Source organism: Hyperoodon ampullatus (assembly GCF_949752795.1).
Source record: "Hyperoodon ampullatus genome assembly, chromosome: 2".
Lineage (NCBI taxonomy): Eukaryota > Metazoa > Chordata > Mammalia > Artiodactyla > Ziphiidae > Hyperoodon > Hyperoodon ampullatus.
Window position 1 is genome coordinate 103,478,983 of NC_136915.1, and position 17,942 is coordinate 103,496,924.

The 17,942-nt window shown below is 43.8% G+C and overlaps 1 protein-coding gene across 1 annotated transcript; it reads right to left on the reverse strand.

Annotated features, from left to right (window-relative positions):
- Window positions 1-5,045: 5,045 nt before the first annotated feature.
- On the reverse strand, window positions 5,046-5,453 carry NHLH2 (nescient helix-loop-helix 2; the record flags this gene model as incomplete). The annotated part of the gene is made up of 1 exon (XM_079696931.1): window positions 5,046-5,453. The coding sequence occupies one exon, from the start codon at window positions 5,451-5,453 to the stop codon at window positions 5,046-5,048; it is 408 nt and encodes a 135-aa protein (XP_079553057.1).
- Window positions 5,454-17,942: the final 12,489 nt, after the last annotated feature.

The window sequence follows — 17,942 nt, forward strand, 5'->3', positions numbered from 1 at the left end:
AGTAGTACCATGGACAGTGTCAGCGCCAGACTCCTGCAGGAGGGGCTGATTCAGGACTGCCGCTAGCCCGCAGTGTCTTCCCAAGAGTTTAGCCCCAAGTCAGGGCACACGCTTGACCCAGCAAGCAGAACAGAGGCTCAGTCTCAGCCTCCACATGGCCCCTTGGTTTGGTGGCTGGTGCATGCACTGCAGATCCTGCACTCCTTTGGTATGTTTGATCTGAAGCTTCCCCTGATCACATGGGTGGAGACATGGGGTGCAGGAGCTAAGGGTGGGGTATGTGCATGGCCCCGCCGTCCCTCTGGCAAAGGAAAGCCATGGAGTATGATGGGTAAGAGCAGGGGTTTTGATGAACTGACAAACATGACTTTGTGACCCTGGGCAAGTTATTTTATTTCTCGAAGCCTCAAGTTCCTCATATGTTAAATGGAGACAAAAGTACCTACTGCATTGCGTTGTTGTGAGTTAAATGAGATCACGCCTGCAAAGCACTTAACTCGGTAAGCACATAGTATACACTCAATACACGTTAGCTATTAATATTTCTACCACTACCAGTACTAAATGAGATAGCCCTTCTAAGCCCAGAAAAAGCATATCAGCTGTGCACACGTTCACATTAGCTGTCCCCACTCCCCTAACTCCTGCTGCCCTGAACCTCCATGGGAGCAAGACAGGCATCCAGAAACAGACAGCAGCGATGGGAACTGGATAAATCCCAGTGTTACAGAGGTCGGCTCTGTCTACTAACCTCATCGTAGCATCAGGTGATGCTTGTTCAAGAGGCAGGGCCACTGGAGGAAGCCTCAAGAACAGGGTTCATATGGGAAGCAGGCATTCCCAGCCCCAGTCCTCCACCTCCGCCCAGCCTCATTTCTTTCTGTACCCATTTCCCCTGACCTCAGGCTTCTCTTCCTTTCCCGTTGCATCCCACCACCCACGCCCTCTGCTGCTGCTCCTCCCGTTCTCTTCCCCATGCAAGGGAAGGGTTTTTTTGTGGTTTTTTTGTTTGGGTTTTTTTTTACCAGAGCTTTTTTTTTTTTTTTTTTTTTTTTGCGGTATGCGGGCCTCTCACCGCTGTGGCCTCTCCCGTTGCGGAGCACAGGCTCTGTGCGCGCAGGCTCAGCGGCCATGGCTCACGGGCCCAGCCGCTCCGCGGCATGTGGGATCTTCCTGGACCGGGGCACGAACCCACGTCCCCTGCATCGGCAGGCGGACTTTCAACCGCTGCGCCACCAGGGAAGCCCTTGACCAGAGCTTTTGCCCCTTTTCTCTGGATGTCTCCAAACAGTGGCAGATGTGAGGGGACACTGGGGCATAGAAATATGCAGCCCAGGTGTCCTCGTCAGCTGGGCCAGGTGGGGCTGAGTTTTCTGGGGAGCAGCAATGCCCTGGTGAGTTGCTGGGCAGTGGGGACTGAGAGCAGAAGGGGAGAGGAGCAGTTGGAGGAACGGTGGTCCCAGGTCTGCCTACAGAGGGAGCAAGCTGGGGGTGAAGGGTGAGGCTGCTGCCAGTGGGGAACGGTGAGTGATCCCCAAGAGCTGTGTTGGTGGCCTGAGCACAGGTCAGGTTAACAGGATGCTAGAAGAAAGGGCACGAGGGGCAGCAATTGTGGAGGCTGCTGATTAGGCAGAGCTAGGTGGCTACTCAGAGGTTTCCTCCTCAGAGAGGCCTTTCCTGACAGCTCTATCTAAAATAATACCCTCCACCAGCACCCTCAGCTGCCATTCTCTATTTCCTTACCTTGCTTTATTTTTCTTCATAGCCTTGAGCAATACCTGAAGTTAACTATTATTTATTGTCGTCAGTGTATTGCTCTTCTCCAGTAGACTTTGTCTCATTTGTTGCTCTATTTTTAGCACCTACAGCAATGCCTGGTACACAGTAGGTCCTCAATAAATATTTGTTGAATGTCAGACTGAGTGATGACCATCATCGTTATTCGGAGAAGACTCCACTCCCTTATGTATGGCTGAGTACTCAGAGTCCCTGCCACATGCTAGGGAGCAGCCAGTCACCCTCTGGTCCAGCAGAGTGCCACAGTGTTGCCCTTCTTTTTGGGGGGTGCTCACAAGCCTCGGATTTGAAGTGACATTGCAGAGATCCTCTCCTGAGATCACGTGGGCTGTGTACCTGGGAAGGGATGTTTCCCTTTGTCCATGTCTGCCGTACGTCCAACTCCAAGGGCAAAGGACTTAGTCTAGAGAGGGGAGTTAATAGGCTCCTCCTAGGTGTCAGGGGGAGGACTGTGTTGGTCAGGAAGCTGGGCTCATAAACCAGAAAAGGGAGGCTAGAAGTTGACTTCGTTTCCTTGGCAAAGGAGCAGGGCCAATTTCTCTGTCCTACAACAGAGAAGTGCTGTTAGGACGGGGAGTAGCTATGTCACCACACTCCTTGAGGTGGGAAGGGAGACCTGCAAACACTCAGTCCAAAGGTAGTGTGTGTGCAGGCCGAGCAACTAACCACTGCTGCAGGGACCACAACTTGGTCCAGATACAAGGCCAAAGAAGCCACCATTATTTTTCATGTCCTAGGAAGTGCTCTCCTCAGCTGAAGAAGAAAACGAAGTCTCCCTGATCAGGTATCTGTGAACCTGACTACAATAAAAAGTGAAAAATGCTCAGAATCCCGGATATTTTATAGCTATAAAACCAAGCATCCACATAATTGCATTTTTTACTTTGCAACCAGAGATTTGGTGTGATATAGACCCATAGTTGATAATATTCTATATATGTGTGTGTACATATACACATATATATAGTCTTTAAGTTATTCATGTCTTCTGCTTATAGACAGAGTATTCCACGTTTTTATATTAAGTATAGGCTTTTGTAGATAACATTCTTCATATCTCCAGGTTGGTCCAGGGTTTCGTTATTTTTTTCTTGCTTGCAGATGTCATGTCCTAAATCTATGTCCTGATTAGATGTCTGAGTGCTATAGTACAATAGTGAAATGCACCTTGTTCTTAATAAAGTGCTTAATAAGGGCTTAGAGTCATCATCTTGAGGTCTTCTCACTTTCATTAAGTAGCCATGTGACTTAGTGCAGGGCATATAAACTCTTTGGACACCAGTTTCCCAACTCTAATTTGAAGAGATTGGGTTAGTTACTAAATTTGCTTTTAAAGCAAAAGAATCTATGATTCAAGCAATGTTTTTATATAAACACTGATAATCTTTTTTCTTCATTGAGAGAAACATGATTTATGTCACCATCATATGTGGGGCATCTATTTATAGACTGATCAGTGTCCAACTTTAGGAAGAGCATCAAATATCTCAATACATGTTAAGATTTGGTTTTGTTGTTGTTTTTAATTTTAGCTCCTTTCTGAGGAATTGAGTCCATTAAGATATTTCATGCTCAGCCAGTACATTCATTATTTTTAGACAATATGCTTAAAATAAAGGAGATGACTTTGTTTGATACCTTTATTTATATGCAAAACGGCGCACCATTCATGAGATATGAAAAACTCGTCAGATAGAAACCAGATTATATCTATTTTCACTACAAAATATTGCATTATATAAAGCAACAGAGACACAAAAAAACCCTGAAAAAGACTAAATTCTTTGGATAGCAGATGTGGTTTTTTTTTTTCCCTTGTCTCTAAAATACACTCCTTGTTTTAAGAGTTTCACAGCTGAGAACATGAAACATTTTCAGGTTATAGACTTTTCTTTTTGGTTGTCACAGAGGAAAGTAGTTCTGAATTCTTTTTTTTTTTTTTTTAGGAAAATAACTTAATTTCCTAAAATCATCCCACACACAAACATCACACACACACGAAGAAGCTACTCTCCTTATCAACGGTTTGCAAAGTACTTTTCAGACATAACTACAGATAAGGATAACACTTACTTTTTTTAAAAAAAACTATAACAGTGAAGTGCTAGTGTTGCTGATCTCACAACAAAAGAACCTTTGAGGAACAAACATCTTAATATATAAAATATGTTTAGAAACAGGGAGATGTGGGAAATTTGTTATACAAGTGCAATATAATTAGAGCAAAAAGAAAGACCACAGTATAATCTCAACAAACACGTAAAAAGTTAGACATAATTATTCCACAGGAGAAAGTGTAAACACTTGACTATAAATAAATCGGCACAGAGTGTCCAAAGTAAAATTATCACCACTCTGAAAAATAAGTGTCTTGAAAAAAATACGCTACTCCTTCTAACATAAATAAAAATAGGTTGTCTTTTCTAACTGCACCTATGGGTCCACATGTTTAAGGTCACAAATAGATGTTTTTGGATATATAAAGGGGCACTTCGCCTGAAAAAGCAATCAGATATTAAATTTTCCATTTAAATATGGATCTTCCTGTCTACATTAGCGTCAGACTTTGGGGTTAAAAATCTCACCAAACTCAAATCTTCCCACAATATCTGTTTGTTCTCAATGAATCTTTTTAACCTTACCATATGTTCTAGGCTTGTCTGTTTTACTTGGATTCTAATATAATCTTTCTTTTCACAACGGATCAGAAAGTTTCCTGTTCCACCCTCTGTGTCTTGAATCTCTGCCCTGGAGGAGATTCCCTCCCCTCCCCTCATGATGTTTGGTGATTTGTCAGTTAGAAAAAATCCAGATAGTCTAAAGTTAGAAGCCCAGACTCTGAGCTTCTGCACTCATTCTTTCAAAACATGAAGATCTGTGGGAGATGAATGTAGGAGAACTCAGTCTCCAGTGAGCTAAAGCAACAACCCCTAAAGGGATCCTAACACGTGGAGGGGAGGCCTGGAGGCCACTCGTCTGGGTGCCTCCAGGAGGTTCGCCTTGCCTGGAAAATACTCCCTACAAGCCCCAGGGCTCGCCAGACAACCCCACCCTTCTGGAGTCGGAAACCTTCCAGAGTCGCCCTGCAGACAGGAGAGAACACGGTGCGAGCCTCCTACCCGGTCCAAGGCCGTGGCGGCGGCCGTCCCGCTGGGCCACCGCTTCCTCCTCCATCGCCGCGGCGGCCGCCCGGGTTGGCCGCGTTTCACCCACTCCCGGCCTGGCGGCCCCGCGCCGCGACCCCGGCCCTACACATCCAGGACGTGGTTGAGATAGGAGATGTAGCAGATGGCCAGGCGCAGGATCTCGATCTTGGACAGCTTCTTGTCCGGGGGCAGCGTGGGCAGCAGTTTGCGGAGCTCGGCGAAGGCCAGGTTGAAGGCCTCCACGCGGATGCGCTCGCGGGTGGCGTGGGCCGAGCGGTACTTGGCCGTGGCGCGCCTGCGGCGGCGCTTCTCCTCGCGGCTCAGCTGCTGCGGGTGCGGGTAGAGCGCGGCCCGGCTGCCGCCCTTGCCGTCGCCTTCGGCCTCCTCCACCGGCTCCAGGTCCGACACGCTGCCCAACACCTTGGCGTCCGCGCCACCCAGCGACTCCGGGTCCGAGGGCGCCGAACTGGGGTGGTCCGAGTCGGCGGCTTGGTCTGGACTCAGCATCATTTTGGAGGCTGAGGGGGAGTCAGAAAAGCGATCAATAAAAGGAATGGGGGTCTTCTTTGGATAGGAGCGAGAGCGGGCGAGGGCCTAGCCTGCCGGGCCTCCGCGCGGCCCGGGCCGCCTCCCCACGGCAGGCCGGCGAGCTCCGAGGAGCTGACCCCGCGGGGAGGGAGAGCGCCGAGGCGGGCAGGCCCGAGAGCCGAGCCCTGCGCCACCGCCCGGCTCAGGAGCCAGCGAGGCCTCGCCTTGGCCCAGGCCGCATCCTGGACCTGACACCGAGGCCTGCAGGAGACCCACACCGGCCTGCGGGCCTGCTCCGGGGAACGACCGCAGGCCTGCGAGGCCGCTCCTGGGTTTTGTGCCTCTTTCGGCTAAATACAACTCGGCCATTCCGCCTCCCTTACTTCTTCTCCGACCCTGACAAACGAATGAATCCGAACGACGAATCCATCTGGGGTTTGCTGGGGGGCGGGGAGACGCGGAGCGCGCTTCCCGCCCCGAGCGCCTGGGGCGAAGCCGCCGGAGAACTGGGCGCCTGCGGGCCGCGCGCGGGTCTGGGGCGCGGGGCGGCCGGGACTCCAGAGGAACCCAGCCCTGAGCGCGGACGGAGAGCAGGCGTCCCGGAGCGGGAAGGCTTCCCCGTACGCCCTCGCGCTTCTCCGAAATAATAGATGACTAAACAAACGTGGAGGCTCCTTTCAACAGCAAATGGACTCTCATGCCCTCGCAGGCTCCCGAAGCACCATCTGTCACGCAGACAGCCACACACATCGGGGACCTAGGGAGACGGCGACGTGGGATAAGACAATGCTCCCGCAGTCTGCCGACCACCTCCCGGGAATAGGTCGGCGGCCGGGTGGCTGCGGAAGGAGAGGCTGGGGAGGGAAGGGAAGGGCCGGGGGGAGGCGGGCGCCGCGCCTGCTGCCCCGGCCCGAGCTGCATCCCCGCCCGCAAAGTTTGGTGCTCGGGGGCCCGGAGTCGGGGGCCCGGAGTCGGGAGCCCTCAGCTGTCCCCGGGCGGCCTGGCCGAAGCCGAGCTAGCCCGTCCTCAGCCTTCCTCTAAGGATGCGACCCTAGATAGGCCTCCTTGCCCGGCTCCTCCCGGGCGCCTGGAGGACCAGCCCCGATCGCGCCCCTCCGGGGAGGGGGCCGCTCCCAGCCGTGGGGCTTCGAGGAAATTCGGGCTTCGAGAAAGGGTCCGGCAGGCGGGGATGCACCTGCGGGGGCTAAGCGCAACGATCGCGGGCACCGGGAGGGAGGAGCAGGCTGCGAGCCCCGGGCCCCTAGTGCGCCGCTGGAGGGATGCTCGCTGGAAGAGAGATCGAGTCGGCGACGTGCGGCAGCGTTTGCTCCTAGACAAAAGCGGGGGCTGTGCTATCCGCTCCCAGCACCGCACTTGCTTAGGAGCGAATTTGGCTCCAAGGCCGCTTTCATTTCCTTGCGAGGAAAACAAGTCCTCTCAGGCAAAATAAAAACAAATGCTCCAAGTGAAATACATGTGACTCCCTGTGGGCTTTTTACGGATACGTTTATAAGTAGAACACCTTCGCCTTGAAAGGGTATAAATAAATAGGCGAGTAATGGAAAATCACAATAAACCACAACATAGTTGTAGTTCGGATAAAAAGTTCCTGGGTTGCCCTCGAAGCATGTTACATTCTTCTCCAGATATCTTTTTAAAATATTCGTAAATAGCATGTCGTGTGTGCATTTTGTTTTTTTCAGCCATTCACTGAAATACATCTATAAATGCGATATGAATCATCTAACTTAGTTCCAAGCTGGAAAAAAATCATTTAAAGGAGGCTTACCTTGTAAAAGCCTTTTCGATAATCTTTTCTCCAATCTTTTAGAGTTAAAATCCCAGGGAATAGCAGGGAGAAATTCCAAAATATATTAGAAGCAGCAAATATTTATTACATTCAAAAATGAAAAAGCAGCTGTCATCTCGCTGGTGTCCACAGCGAGGGACGATAATATCTCAGGATGTGGACGATATGAATGATTGTTCACTTAGTTGATAGATCAAAAACGGCTTTTCCTTTTAATTGTTCTCAAACATTTCGGGAAATTCGTTGTTGATTTTTTTTTAATCGATGTGTTGAAAAGTCTCGTGCCTCTTTTCCTCTTCTAGGTCTCTATAAATAACAAAAGAGATGCAGAGATAAACACAATCACATCAAAGGGCTGATTCCTCCACTTTCTAATAGCGGAAGAATCAATAAGAGAGATGGTTAAGATAAGATTCCGCTCCTGTAGAACGCCTTTCCTTCCCTTAATACGACTGAGCAGAAACTGGGAAGTGCAAGGCAGAGATTCGATCTTGCTCAGAAGTAATTTTTTTTTTTTTTTTTTTTTTTGAGATAAGGCTTTGTTCAGCTGATGTCTCCCCAGTTCCCAGGAACACAATACTGTAACTCGGGGCTTAGCTTGCCTCTTCCTCTTCCCTCATTTACTTGTATGTTGTATAAACAGACACATATTTCCAGTTTCAAAGTCTTTCAAGGCTTGGTTACATCTCCCACCCCCACCCCCTCCTTTCTTTACCTTGTAGCAAAATATATATAGTCAGTGGCTTGGAGATGTTTGGAGAAAGGTTGGTGAAAAGTGAACGTCTCCCGGAGTAACAGTGACAGGGAAGCGGAGAAAGACGAGAGAGGGTGGGAGAGCCAGAGCAAAGAGGCAGAGATGAGTGTGTGGCTTCTTGGCTCTCCTGGTACCAATTGATTCAGCCTGGAGATGGTGGAAGAGATAAAGGCTTAAGAAGGGGGATGGAATTTTTTCCCCTAAATTGATATTTAATGGGAAATCCTATTGGACAGAAACCTGGACATGAGTCACTTAATTGGACTTGACATCTGTCACAGTGTGGGAGTTTTCACAGCCCAAATATTTTAGCAGATCAGATTCCCACTGAATCTGTGCCATAAAATATAACAGTTGAAAGCAGTCCATGATAGAAACCTTAGCCTCTAATCAGAATCTCTAGCCATAATCAGGTTATTTCTCTTTTTCAGATTATTGATGCAATATTTAAGTGCAAATAAACAACATATTGACTATGGAAAAATTCTCCTGGCACATTATAAAACCAATATCTTCCCTTAATGTTTAGGATAATCCTTGTGTCCAGAACATGGAAATATATACTATATATGGTGCTACAATAAATATATTCAGATATGCAACAGCTAACATTTATTTGTAATCATTTACATTTTGAAAGACACTTCAACAAGGCTTGATTAAGCATATTCATATTTTTGAGAGGTATCCTACACTGGACTAATTTTCCCATATATGATAAAAACCTTTCAAGAGGTTAAGTCATTGCTGAAATTGAGAACAGAATCCAGGTATTGTAATTTCAAGGATCAATATATGAGACCATTCTACTTTTCTGATATGTTTGTTTTTCTCTTCACACACTCATTCATTAAACTTAAAATATGGCATACTACATGTGTTGATTATTGCAGTTCATTCTTGCTTATTTTAACATGGGAATATTTAGCTGTGTGGCAGTGCATTGGGCCAATACATAAACACTCACAAATCATCAGTGTATTCCAGCACATAATACCTTTGCCTTACATGACCCCACAGCCCTGAATTTATATGCCTCATGACAATAGGGAAAATCTAGTTCAACTATTTGGCCACTTTATAGAGATACTGTTAGTCACCATCAATTGCATATTATTTGTAATCATTTTAGCTTTTTTGATTGTGCAAGTTTAAAAGAAATAAAGAGTATTGCAGCCTTACCTCCCGACCTCCCCAGTCCCTGAGGTAGCACTTGTGGTGAGAAAAGTCCTCGCTTTCCCTCCTAGATCAATTTTGCCTTAAAAACAGGTTTTATCATCAGGGGAGGGGGTTGACCAGCTCGCCCCTAGGAGTGACCCTCTGGGTTCCTCACGGCTGTCACCATTCCTGTTTGCCTTTGCACACATTTTTCATTCTGTGGGAGATTCCTGGACCAGAATGGGGGAGAGCACGGAGTGCCTCCACAGATAATGGGCACCAGCATTTCCCAGCCTTGCCTCTGTCCAGTCCTGGCACAGAAGTATATGTACATATCCCAGGACATTTAAGTGAAGGCAGAAGCCAGCCACATTTGGATGGCAATGGAAACAGGTGAGTGTATGAACTCCCAAGATAGTGAAGATGAAGGGAGAGGGGAGGTTTTCCCAGTCTGGCTAGGAGCAGTCAACGCTAAGCATTCATACACAGCCAGAAGTATACAAACAGATATACACCCACAGATACTTGTACTCTTCACCCCCAATTACACAAGCTGATGGGCTCTATTAGACCACTACACATTCAGACTGACAGATTGAAAACCTGGTGGGTCTAATCACCATAGCTCACGAGGCAACTGGTAGAGTGGCAAGCAACTGGTTACCCTGGTGTTGGGGGGAGGAAGGAGAAATGGGGAGACCATCCTGGGCAGGGCAGATTCCGCTATGGCGTGTGTGAATCCAAGCACACTTTCTTTTACGTTCAGGCTTTCTGCTTTCACACTTACCAGCCTGCATGTGCATAAATTAACCCATGAGTAAGCCCATGTAAACAGGTACACACTCAGATCCACCTAGACACACGGTCATGGTCACAAACATGGATTCACACTCGCACACACGCATTCTTTCTTCCAGGAGAGGCCCCACCCTTGCCTTTTCTAAGACCTCCCCGGCACAGATGGTCCCTCCTTCTGTGCTCCATAAGCACTCTTTTCATATCTCCCGTAGAGACTACATTGTGTGCTGTGATTCTTGGTTTCCATACCTTGGTCTCCCACTAGGCTGTGATGCTTCTGGGGAGGACTGTGGCTCATATCGCTAACACCCCTGTCCGAGTTTGACATGTTATAAGGACTCAGTACATTTATGATAAATGACTCCCTGGGTACAGAGGCACCCAGGATGTTTGTAACACAGAAACACTTCCTCCAAAAGACACCCATGGTTTCAGTTGTACCAGTTTTCTCTCCTATAGTAGTGGGGATAATAATCCTGCCCAACTCACTTCAGAGGGTGGTTATGAATCTCAATGTATATGAAAGAATTTTATAAAATACTAAGCACCAGGCAAATAAAGATATTATGAACTATTACTCCTAATAGTAAATAATATTATTAAATCAGTGGGGAGGTAGAAAAAGCCAGACTTCCTGACTCTATTATATGCCAGCTGTGTGAACTTAAGTGAGTTACTTAACATTTCTGGACCTCAGTTTTCTATCTGTAAAATGGGAATAACAAAAGTATGTTATGTTATATACTTTTCCAAAGATGAGCAAGATAATCCACGTAAAGTGCTTAAACAAATGCCTAGTTTATTTAGTCTTTAGTTTATATGTATATATTTATGTATAATATATTTAAATATATAATATTTAGTCATGCTACATAAGTGTGGGTTATTAATATTGTTAATAACATGATTCTTACTATTCAATATAAATATATATATAAATAAATACATACTGAGAACAGGAAATATAAATGAAATTACACAAAATATACACATATCCAGTGTGTGTGTGTGTATCTGTGTGTGTATGTATATAGATAGATAGATAGATATGTATATATCTGGCAAGTAGCCTAGAGTGAGCACTTTCCATATGTCAAACATAGGTCAAGGGACTTCACACATATTAACTCATTTATCTTCACCACAAAGCCATGAGGTAGTCCCTGTTGCATACAAGGAAACTGGGACACAGAGAAGTAGTTTATTCAATGTCACATAGTTAATAAATTATAAGGCCAAGGTTTAGACTCAGGTGGTCCAAATTCAGAAACTGCAACCACTATGCACTGCTGCTTCTATGGTCATGGTTTTCTATGCAAATATACTCAGGCAGAAGAATTACTCACCAAATGAAATGCATATTTTGAGGGAGAAGTATATATACACACAAAACATATAAATGACCACATTTTTCATTCAGAGGTGGTCAGAGAGTCACAGTAAGTTTTGAATACTTCCTGTGAGTCTCGTATTGTGCCAGACACTGTCGGACTACAGAGGCTTTATAATCATTTGTTAATTCAACTAGACAGCTATTTCTAATCTATTTTCTTAAATTTTGCACCCCATCAGTAAAAATGTTCAGCATACATATCCAGTGTATGTATGTTCATTATTAACAAACTTTATACATGTACTATTGTAGTAGCATATTCTGTAATTATAAAGCATATGCAAAAAGACATTTTAAAAGGGCGATAAACATAAAATTAGCAGTATTTATAAAATAATTTTATTTATTATCATACAGAAACCTCTTAGCAGCACAAGATATTATTGGTAATATATAGTTTTTTTAAAGAGCAGTAAGCTTTACTTTACTACAGTTATTGGTTAATCCTTTGAGATAACATGATTTGATGGTCTGGTTTTAAGCTCAGTTTATTTATTAATGGCTAATACGGCAGAAAAAGATGTAATACAAAGATTCAAAGATCCAAACAGAAGATCATCATTGATTGTACTAAATTATGATTCTCATTTTTCTATCTTATCTATCAAATATGCCAAAATATTTTTGAAATTTGGTTAGCAATTTTCTTTCTAATGTGAATTATTCTTTTTAACAAATGGGCTCAAAGCCCTGAAACTCTTTATTTGAAAACGTTTTTAACAGTTTGGAAATTTCTATTTCCAAGTGTTTTAAGTGTTCAGGTACAAGATATTTTAATATGTGGCATATTTCCGTTATTTCAGTGGCAAAAAAATGACGTAACGATAGAAAAATGTCCAAATATTTCTTTTCAAAATGCATTCTCCACAGCACAAACTTCTTTTTTTTTTTTAAGTTATCATTTAACTCTTTTAAAAATATATATTTTACTTAAAGAGACACATTGAGCGGGAGTTTATTTTTAATCTGCTGGTATTTAATCTGCTGGAGTTTATTTTTAATCTGCTGGTATGCTATTACAGCCCTTTATCATCAAAGAAAAATAAATTTGGAACGTTAATCTTTCTTTTTAATATTGATTGATTGATTAATTGATTGGCCGCCTGGGTCTTAGTTACAGCACGCGGGATCTTTCGTTGCCGGGCACGGGCTTCTCTCTAGTTGCCATGCGCTGGCTCCAGAGCACGCGGCTCTGTAGTTGCGGTGTGCAGGTCTCTAGCTGGTGCTAGCCAGCATACCTCCTTGTGGGGCAGCAGAATATATGCTCTCTTCTAGTTTCATATATTGCAAAGATGCACCCATACTTTAAAGGACTCATATTTCTAAAACTAACTACATGGCTACATCCTGTACCCTTCTGTTCCAACCTCCTTATGGAAAATTCTTGCTGTGGAATTATTTAGTGAATCAATTTTGTTTGTGATAGAATCTTTGGCCCCAGACCCTATATGTATTTGAATTAAAGAAGCCATTTTCTCAGTGGTTACACCTCCACAGTTTTTCCATAAATCATTTTTTTATTAAAGATCATTTCAGTGGTAAGTGTATCTTCTCCCATATACTTTACCTTTAGTGCCCTCTTAAAAAGAGAAATTTTTCATGTATTTCATTATTGAAACAGAACCTGTAAAATACCATGAGCTGAAGCATGTTAGAAATAGCTGCTGTTCTTTCATCCAACTATATAGCAAACTTCCAACACCATATGAATTGGTCTAATACTTGTTTCTTCACATCTTCAGCAATGTTTCTCAAGCTTCTGTCAGCGGGATTTGCTGACATGGGAATGCACTTTAGTTTGTCACCTTATTGGTTTTGCCATTTCCAGCAGTGTTTGGCTTTTGCTCTACAGTAAGAAACCTCAAAAGAGGCTTCTAAACATTTATCATTATATTTAGTGAAATGTTCAAAAGCACTAGACCTTGAGTATGGCATGCTTTTAAACACCACTGGAAAACTCAAGAGATTTGCATTCAGCTTTTGGATGCTTAATTTTTAAAATCAGTTCGTTTAAGTATAGTTTTTATAGAGTAAACTTCACCCTTCCCAGATGTTCACTTCTATGAATTTGACAAATGTATACATTCATATAACCATCACAATAAAAATATAGGGCATTTCCATCACCCCCAAAAGTTCCCTGTACCCCTTAGTAGCCAATCCCTTTTTCCACACCTAGCCTCAGACAACCGCTAATCTGATTTCTGCTCCTGTAGTTTTGTCTTTTCCAGAATGTCATAAAAATGGAATCATACAGCATGTAAACTTTTGAGCCTGACATTTTTTGCTTAGCATAATATTTTTGAGATTCATCCATATTGTTGTATCAGTTATTCCTTCCTCTTTCATACTGTCCATGGTATGGATATAATACAATTTGTTTATCCATTCACAAGTTAATAGACATCTGAGTTGTTTCCACTTGGATACTAAGAATATAGCTAATAAATCTGGTATAACTATGTACATACAGGTATATATGAGGGCATAAGTATACAGTTCTCCTGGGTAAATAACTGGAGGTAAGATTTTTGGCATGTATGGTATTTGCTTAACTTTATAAGAAACTGACAAACTGTTTTACAAAGCAGTTGTGTCATCTGCATTTTCACCAGTAACGCTGCAGTTGTTCTGCATCTTCGCTAGTATTTATTATTGTAACTCCGTGCTTCCACTGTAGGGGGCAAGGGTTTGATCCCATCTGGGAACTAAGATCCTGTAAGCCCCCCAGCTGCCATTGAAATTTTCTCTTGATTTTAGGTTTTCAGCAGGTTGATTATGATGTATCTAGGTGTGTGTAAGGTGTTTCTGTTTGTTTGTTTGGCATATATCCTCTGTGAGGTTGTCTGGGCTCCTTGGATCAGTGATTTACTGTCATTCATTATTTTCGGAAAAATTTTGGCCATTAGTTTTTCAAATAACTTTTCTGCCCCATTGTCTTTCTCTTATCCTCCTGGGACTCCAATTACAAGTATGTTATAATGTTTAATACTGTTCTAGCTCTCTTGGATGCTCTGTTCTCTTGTTGTTACTGTCATTGTTTTATTCTTCTTTCTCTTTGGATTGTTGTTTGGATAATTTCTATTGACAGATCTTCGAGTTAATTGATTCTCTCAGCTGGTTCAGTCTACTGAGGAACATGTTGAAGACATTCTTCATCTCCAGTATTGGGTTTTTCATTTCAAGCAGTTCCATCTTTCCTGAAATTCCCCATCTATTTATGCATGTTGTTTACCTTTTCCACTATATCTTTTTACATATTAATCATAGTTGCTGTAAAGTCACTGTCTGGTAGGTCCAACATTTTGGTGTTACCTGAGTTTTCTCCTGTTGATTGCATTGTCTCTTGACAGCAGGGTGTATGTGCATGTGTGTGTGTGCGTGATATTTTTGAGTAAATACCAGACATTACATGTAGCACAGGAGAGAATAAAATAAATACAATTTATGCCAGGAAATGAGCATTACTCTTCTTCTCTTAGGCATGTGGAGGGTTGAGTCAGGAAAGTCAATCTAGTCAAGAGTTGAGCTGGGTTTGGGTTTTATTGATGCTATGCTTCCCATCAGTACCCCACAGACTTCAAATTCTCCTAGTGGTGTGCTGTCTTTGCCTTGTGCTTAGGGTGGGAATTGTTACGCCAGCGGCTTTTCTCAGGATTTTTGCTCCACCATGCCTTTCCTGCATGCCTGCATCACAGAGAAGATCTCTCACCATGTGCTTGCCCCATCCCCAGCTTTAGACAGATGGTGCTTTGTTACTTCCCTTGGGGATAAAAGAATTTCCCTGTTGTTCTACCCCAGTCTAAGGGGGGACCCTATGTACTTGAGCCTCAGGTGCAAGGTCCCTCTCTGCGTTCCTGCTCCTCCTGCCTATGGCAACCAAGTTCTTCCTTGTATTTACGGTCGACGTTGGGCAGGAGTTTGCTTCCCCTCTCCCAGTGGTAGGAAACCTCTACGTGATATTAGTTTAGGATTTTGGGCTCAACATGGCTTTGTGCTTCTCCCCTAGAGAGAGTCTTTTCTTATGCCCTTCCTTCCTCCCACAACGTATCTTCTTCTGTGCCTTGGGCAACAATCTTTGCTGCTCCTCCCCCAGAAGCTTCCAGCTTTTTCTTCACATGCAAGAAGAGCCTGGGGAAGTGCATGGTGTTTTGTGTCTGACCCTCACACCTGTCAGTTACCTTCTGTATACATGTTCTATCTCTAGTCTTTTTATGAGCACTCAATAGAGGTCCAAAAATAAGAGTCTGTGAACAGTATGAACTCCCTTGGGTTGGGGCTCTCACTATTCTGGACTGACACACTAGCCCGCACTTGGCCTTTGGCAGTTGCCTAGAATTACAACTATTTCTTCTTCCCTACTTGTGTCATAGACTGTACCTTATTCTCATGTTCTCTGCCATAGGTGAGAGAGTTTGTGTCTCCTGTCTCTCCTTAGAAGGGTTTGTCTCTCTTTGGAACTCAAGTTGTTCTATTGTCTTGTGACCTCAGCTTTCTGATAGGTTCAATAAAACTTTTTTTTTTTTTTTTGGCTGTGTTGGGTCTTCGTTGCTGAATGTGGGGTTTCTGTAGTTGCGGCGAGCGGGGTCAACTCTTTGTTGCGGTGCGCGTGCTTCTCATTCCGGTGGCTTCTCTTGACGTAGAGCACGGGCTCTAGGCACACAGGCTTCAGTAGTTGCAGCATGCAGGCTCGGTAGTTGTGGCTCGCGGGCTCTAGAGCACAGGCTCAGTAGCTGAGGTGCATGGGCTTAGCTGCTCCGCGGCATGTGGTATATCTTCCCAGACCAGGGATCGACCATGTGTCCCTTGCCTTGGCAGGCAGATTCTCAACCACTGCACCACCAGGGAAGCCCTCAATAAAACTTAAGATTTTGTTTTTTATCTGGATTTTTCTCATTGTTAGGATGGGAACAACATTCTCTGCAACTTTTTACGTCTTAAGCAGAAGTGAAACTTCAGGCTCAATATCTTTAAATCTTGGTTATTATGATAACATTGAACTATCGTTAGCTATATCTCAAGGTAAAAGATACACATAGGTTGGATTTCATTGTGAATTAATTAACATTCTTGATAATTTAGAATTTGGGGACATGTTCTTATTGGATCTGTTTAGACCAACATTGTTTTTTATTAAAATGTGGTTGATGAAGTGTTCACTGTAGCAGTGGACAGAGTGACAGCGGCCATTTTCTTGTTTGTTCGTGCCTGCATTATTAGTATTATGTTTCATTTATGACGTCTTTAAATGAATTATTTTTAAGCCGCTTGTCTCTTTGTGAGGCTTAATTTTCTTAAAGCTAGATAATATAATTGCAAATCCTCTTAACCAAGCATATCAAACTACAATACATCACAGTACACTGAAAGTGATTAAATGACAGAGGTCTCCACTGTCAATCCCTGTAAGTTTGAGACCTCCCACTCTTCCCTGAGGATCCTCTTACACCATGCATGACATATGATTATAAGACATAAATATCAATTGAGGGAACCAGGATCAATCCTCATATTACATATTAGTAAAGCTTAATTTCTTTTTTTAGATAAAAAGTTTGTTAGAACATTAGAAAGAGAAATTAGAACTGTTAGAAATTATAATATTTTCTCCCTAAATTTTAACAGATCTTCTTGTTCTTCTCCCCAGCTTGCATACACCCTTACTTAAAAGACACTGCACTAGACTCTGAGTCCACTGAGGATGGAACTTGTACCTCAGTTGCTATTCCTCCCAACTCCTGGTATAGGCCTGATATCTTGTACTTAGGCAAATTTTGTACTTGTTGAATAAGTACCATGAACACATGGTCCCCTACTTTCAAGAAGCCTTATCTTTCACCAAAGGAACTGGGTCAATTATGACAGCCATGTGAAAAAAAATAGAATTCTATCCAAGATACTGTAGATTAACTAAATTGTATCATGTTGATGATAACATCCACTTGATTTTAGAGAAAGGGAGTTAAATACAAATTGGGGGAGTCTTGGAAAGAGGTACATGGAGACGTTCCACTTGGGCTGAACCTTGGCACTGGGGAGCATTGCAGTCAACAGAGACAAAAGTGGCCTTTTGCATCAAAGAAAACAGCACAAGCAAAGTGGAGCAGGGGCAGGGTCTGGGTGGGTAGGTGGTCATAAGGGATAATGACCACACCAGCGGCCTGAGAGTCGGGGGAGGGCTGAGGAACTTTTTCAGGCAGAGGTACACTCACTGGCACTAACTGGTGGTCATTTCTGCTCTCCAGTGCCTTCCAGCTGATTCAGCAGAAGCCAATGCACTGGGGCAGCCACAGAACCACAGAAGCCACAGCAGAATGTGTATCACCATGGCCTCTTCTCCCTCCATATCATCCCTCTAATGCATAAATTTATCCTTGTTTGGCTTATTTAGGTTCAAAAACAAATATTTACTTAGTGATAAAATGAGGCAAATACTATACAAGGCATCAGAGTTAAAGACGAATAAGATATAACTCCTGCCTTTAAGGAACTTAGTCCTATGAGAGAGACAGCCACGTAAAAGGAATATTTACATATCATGCACCAAGTTCCAAGATA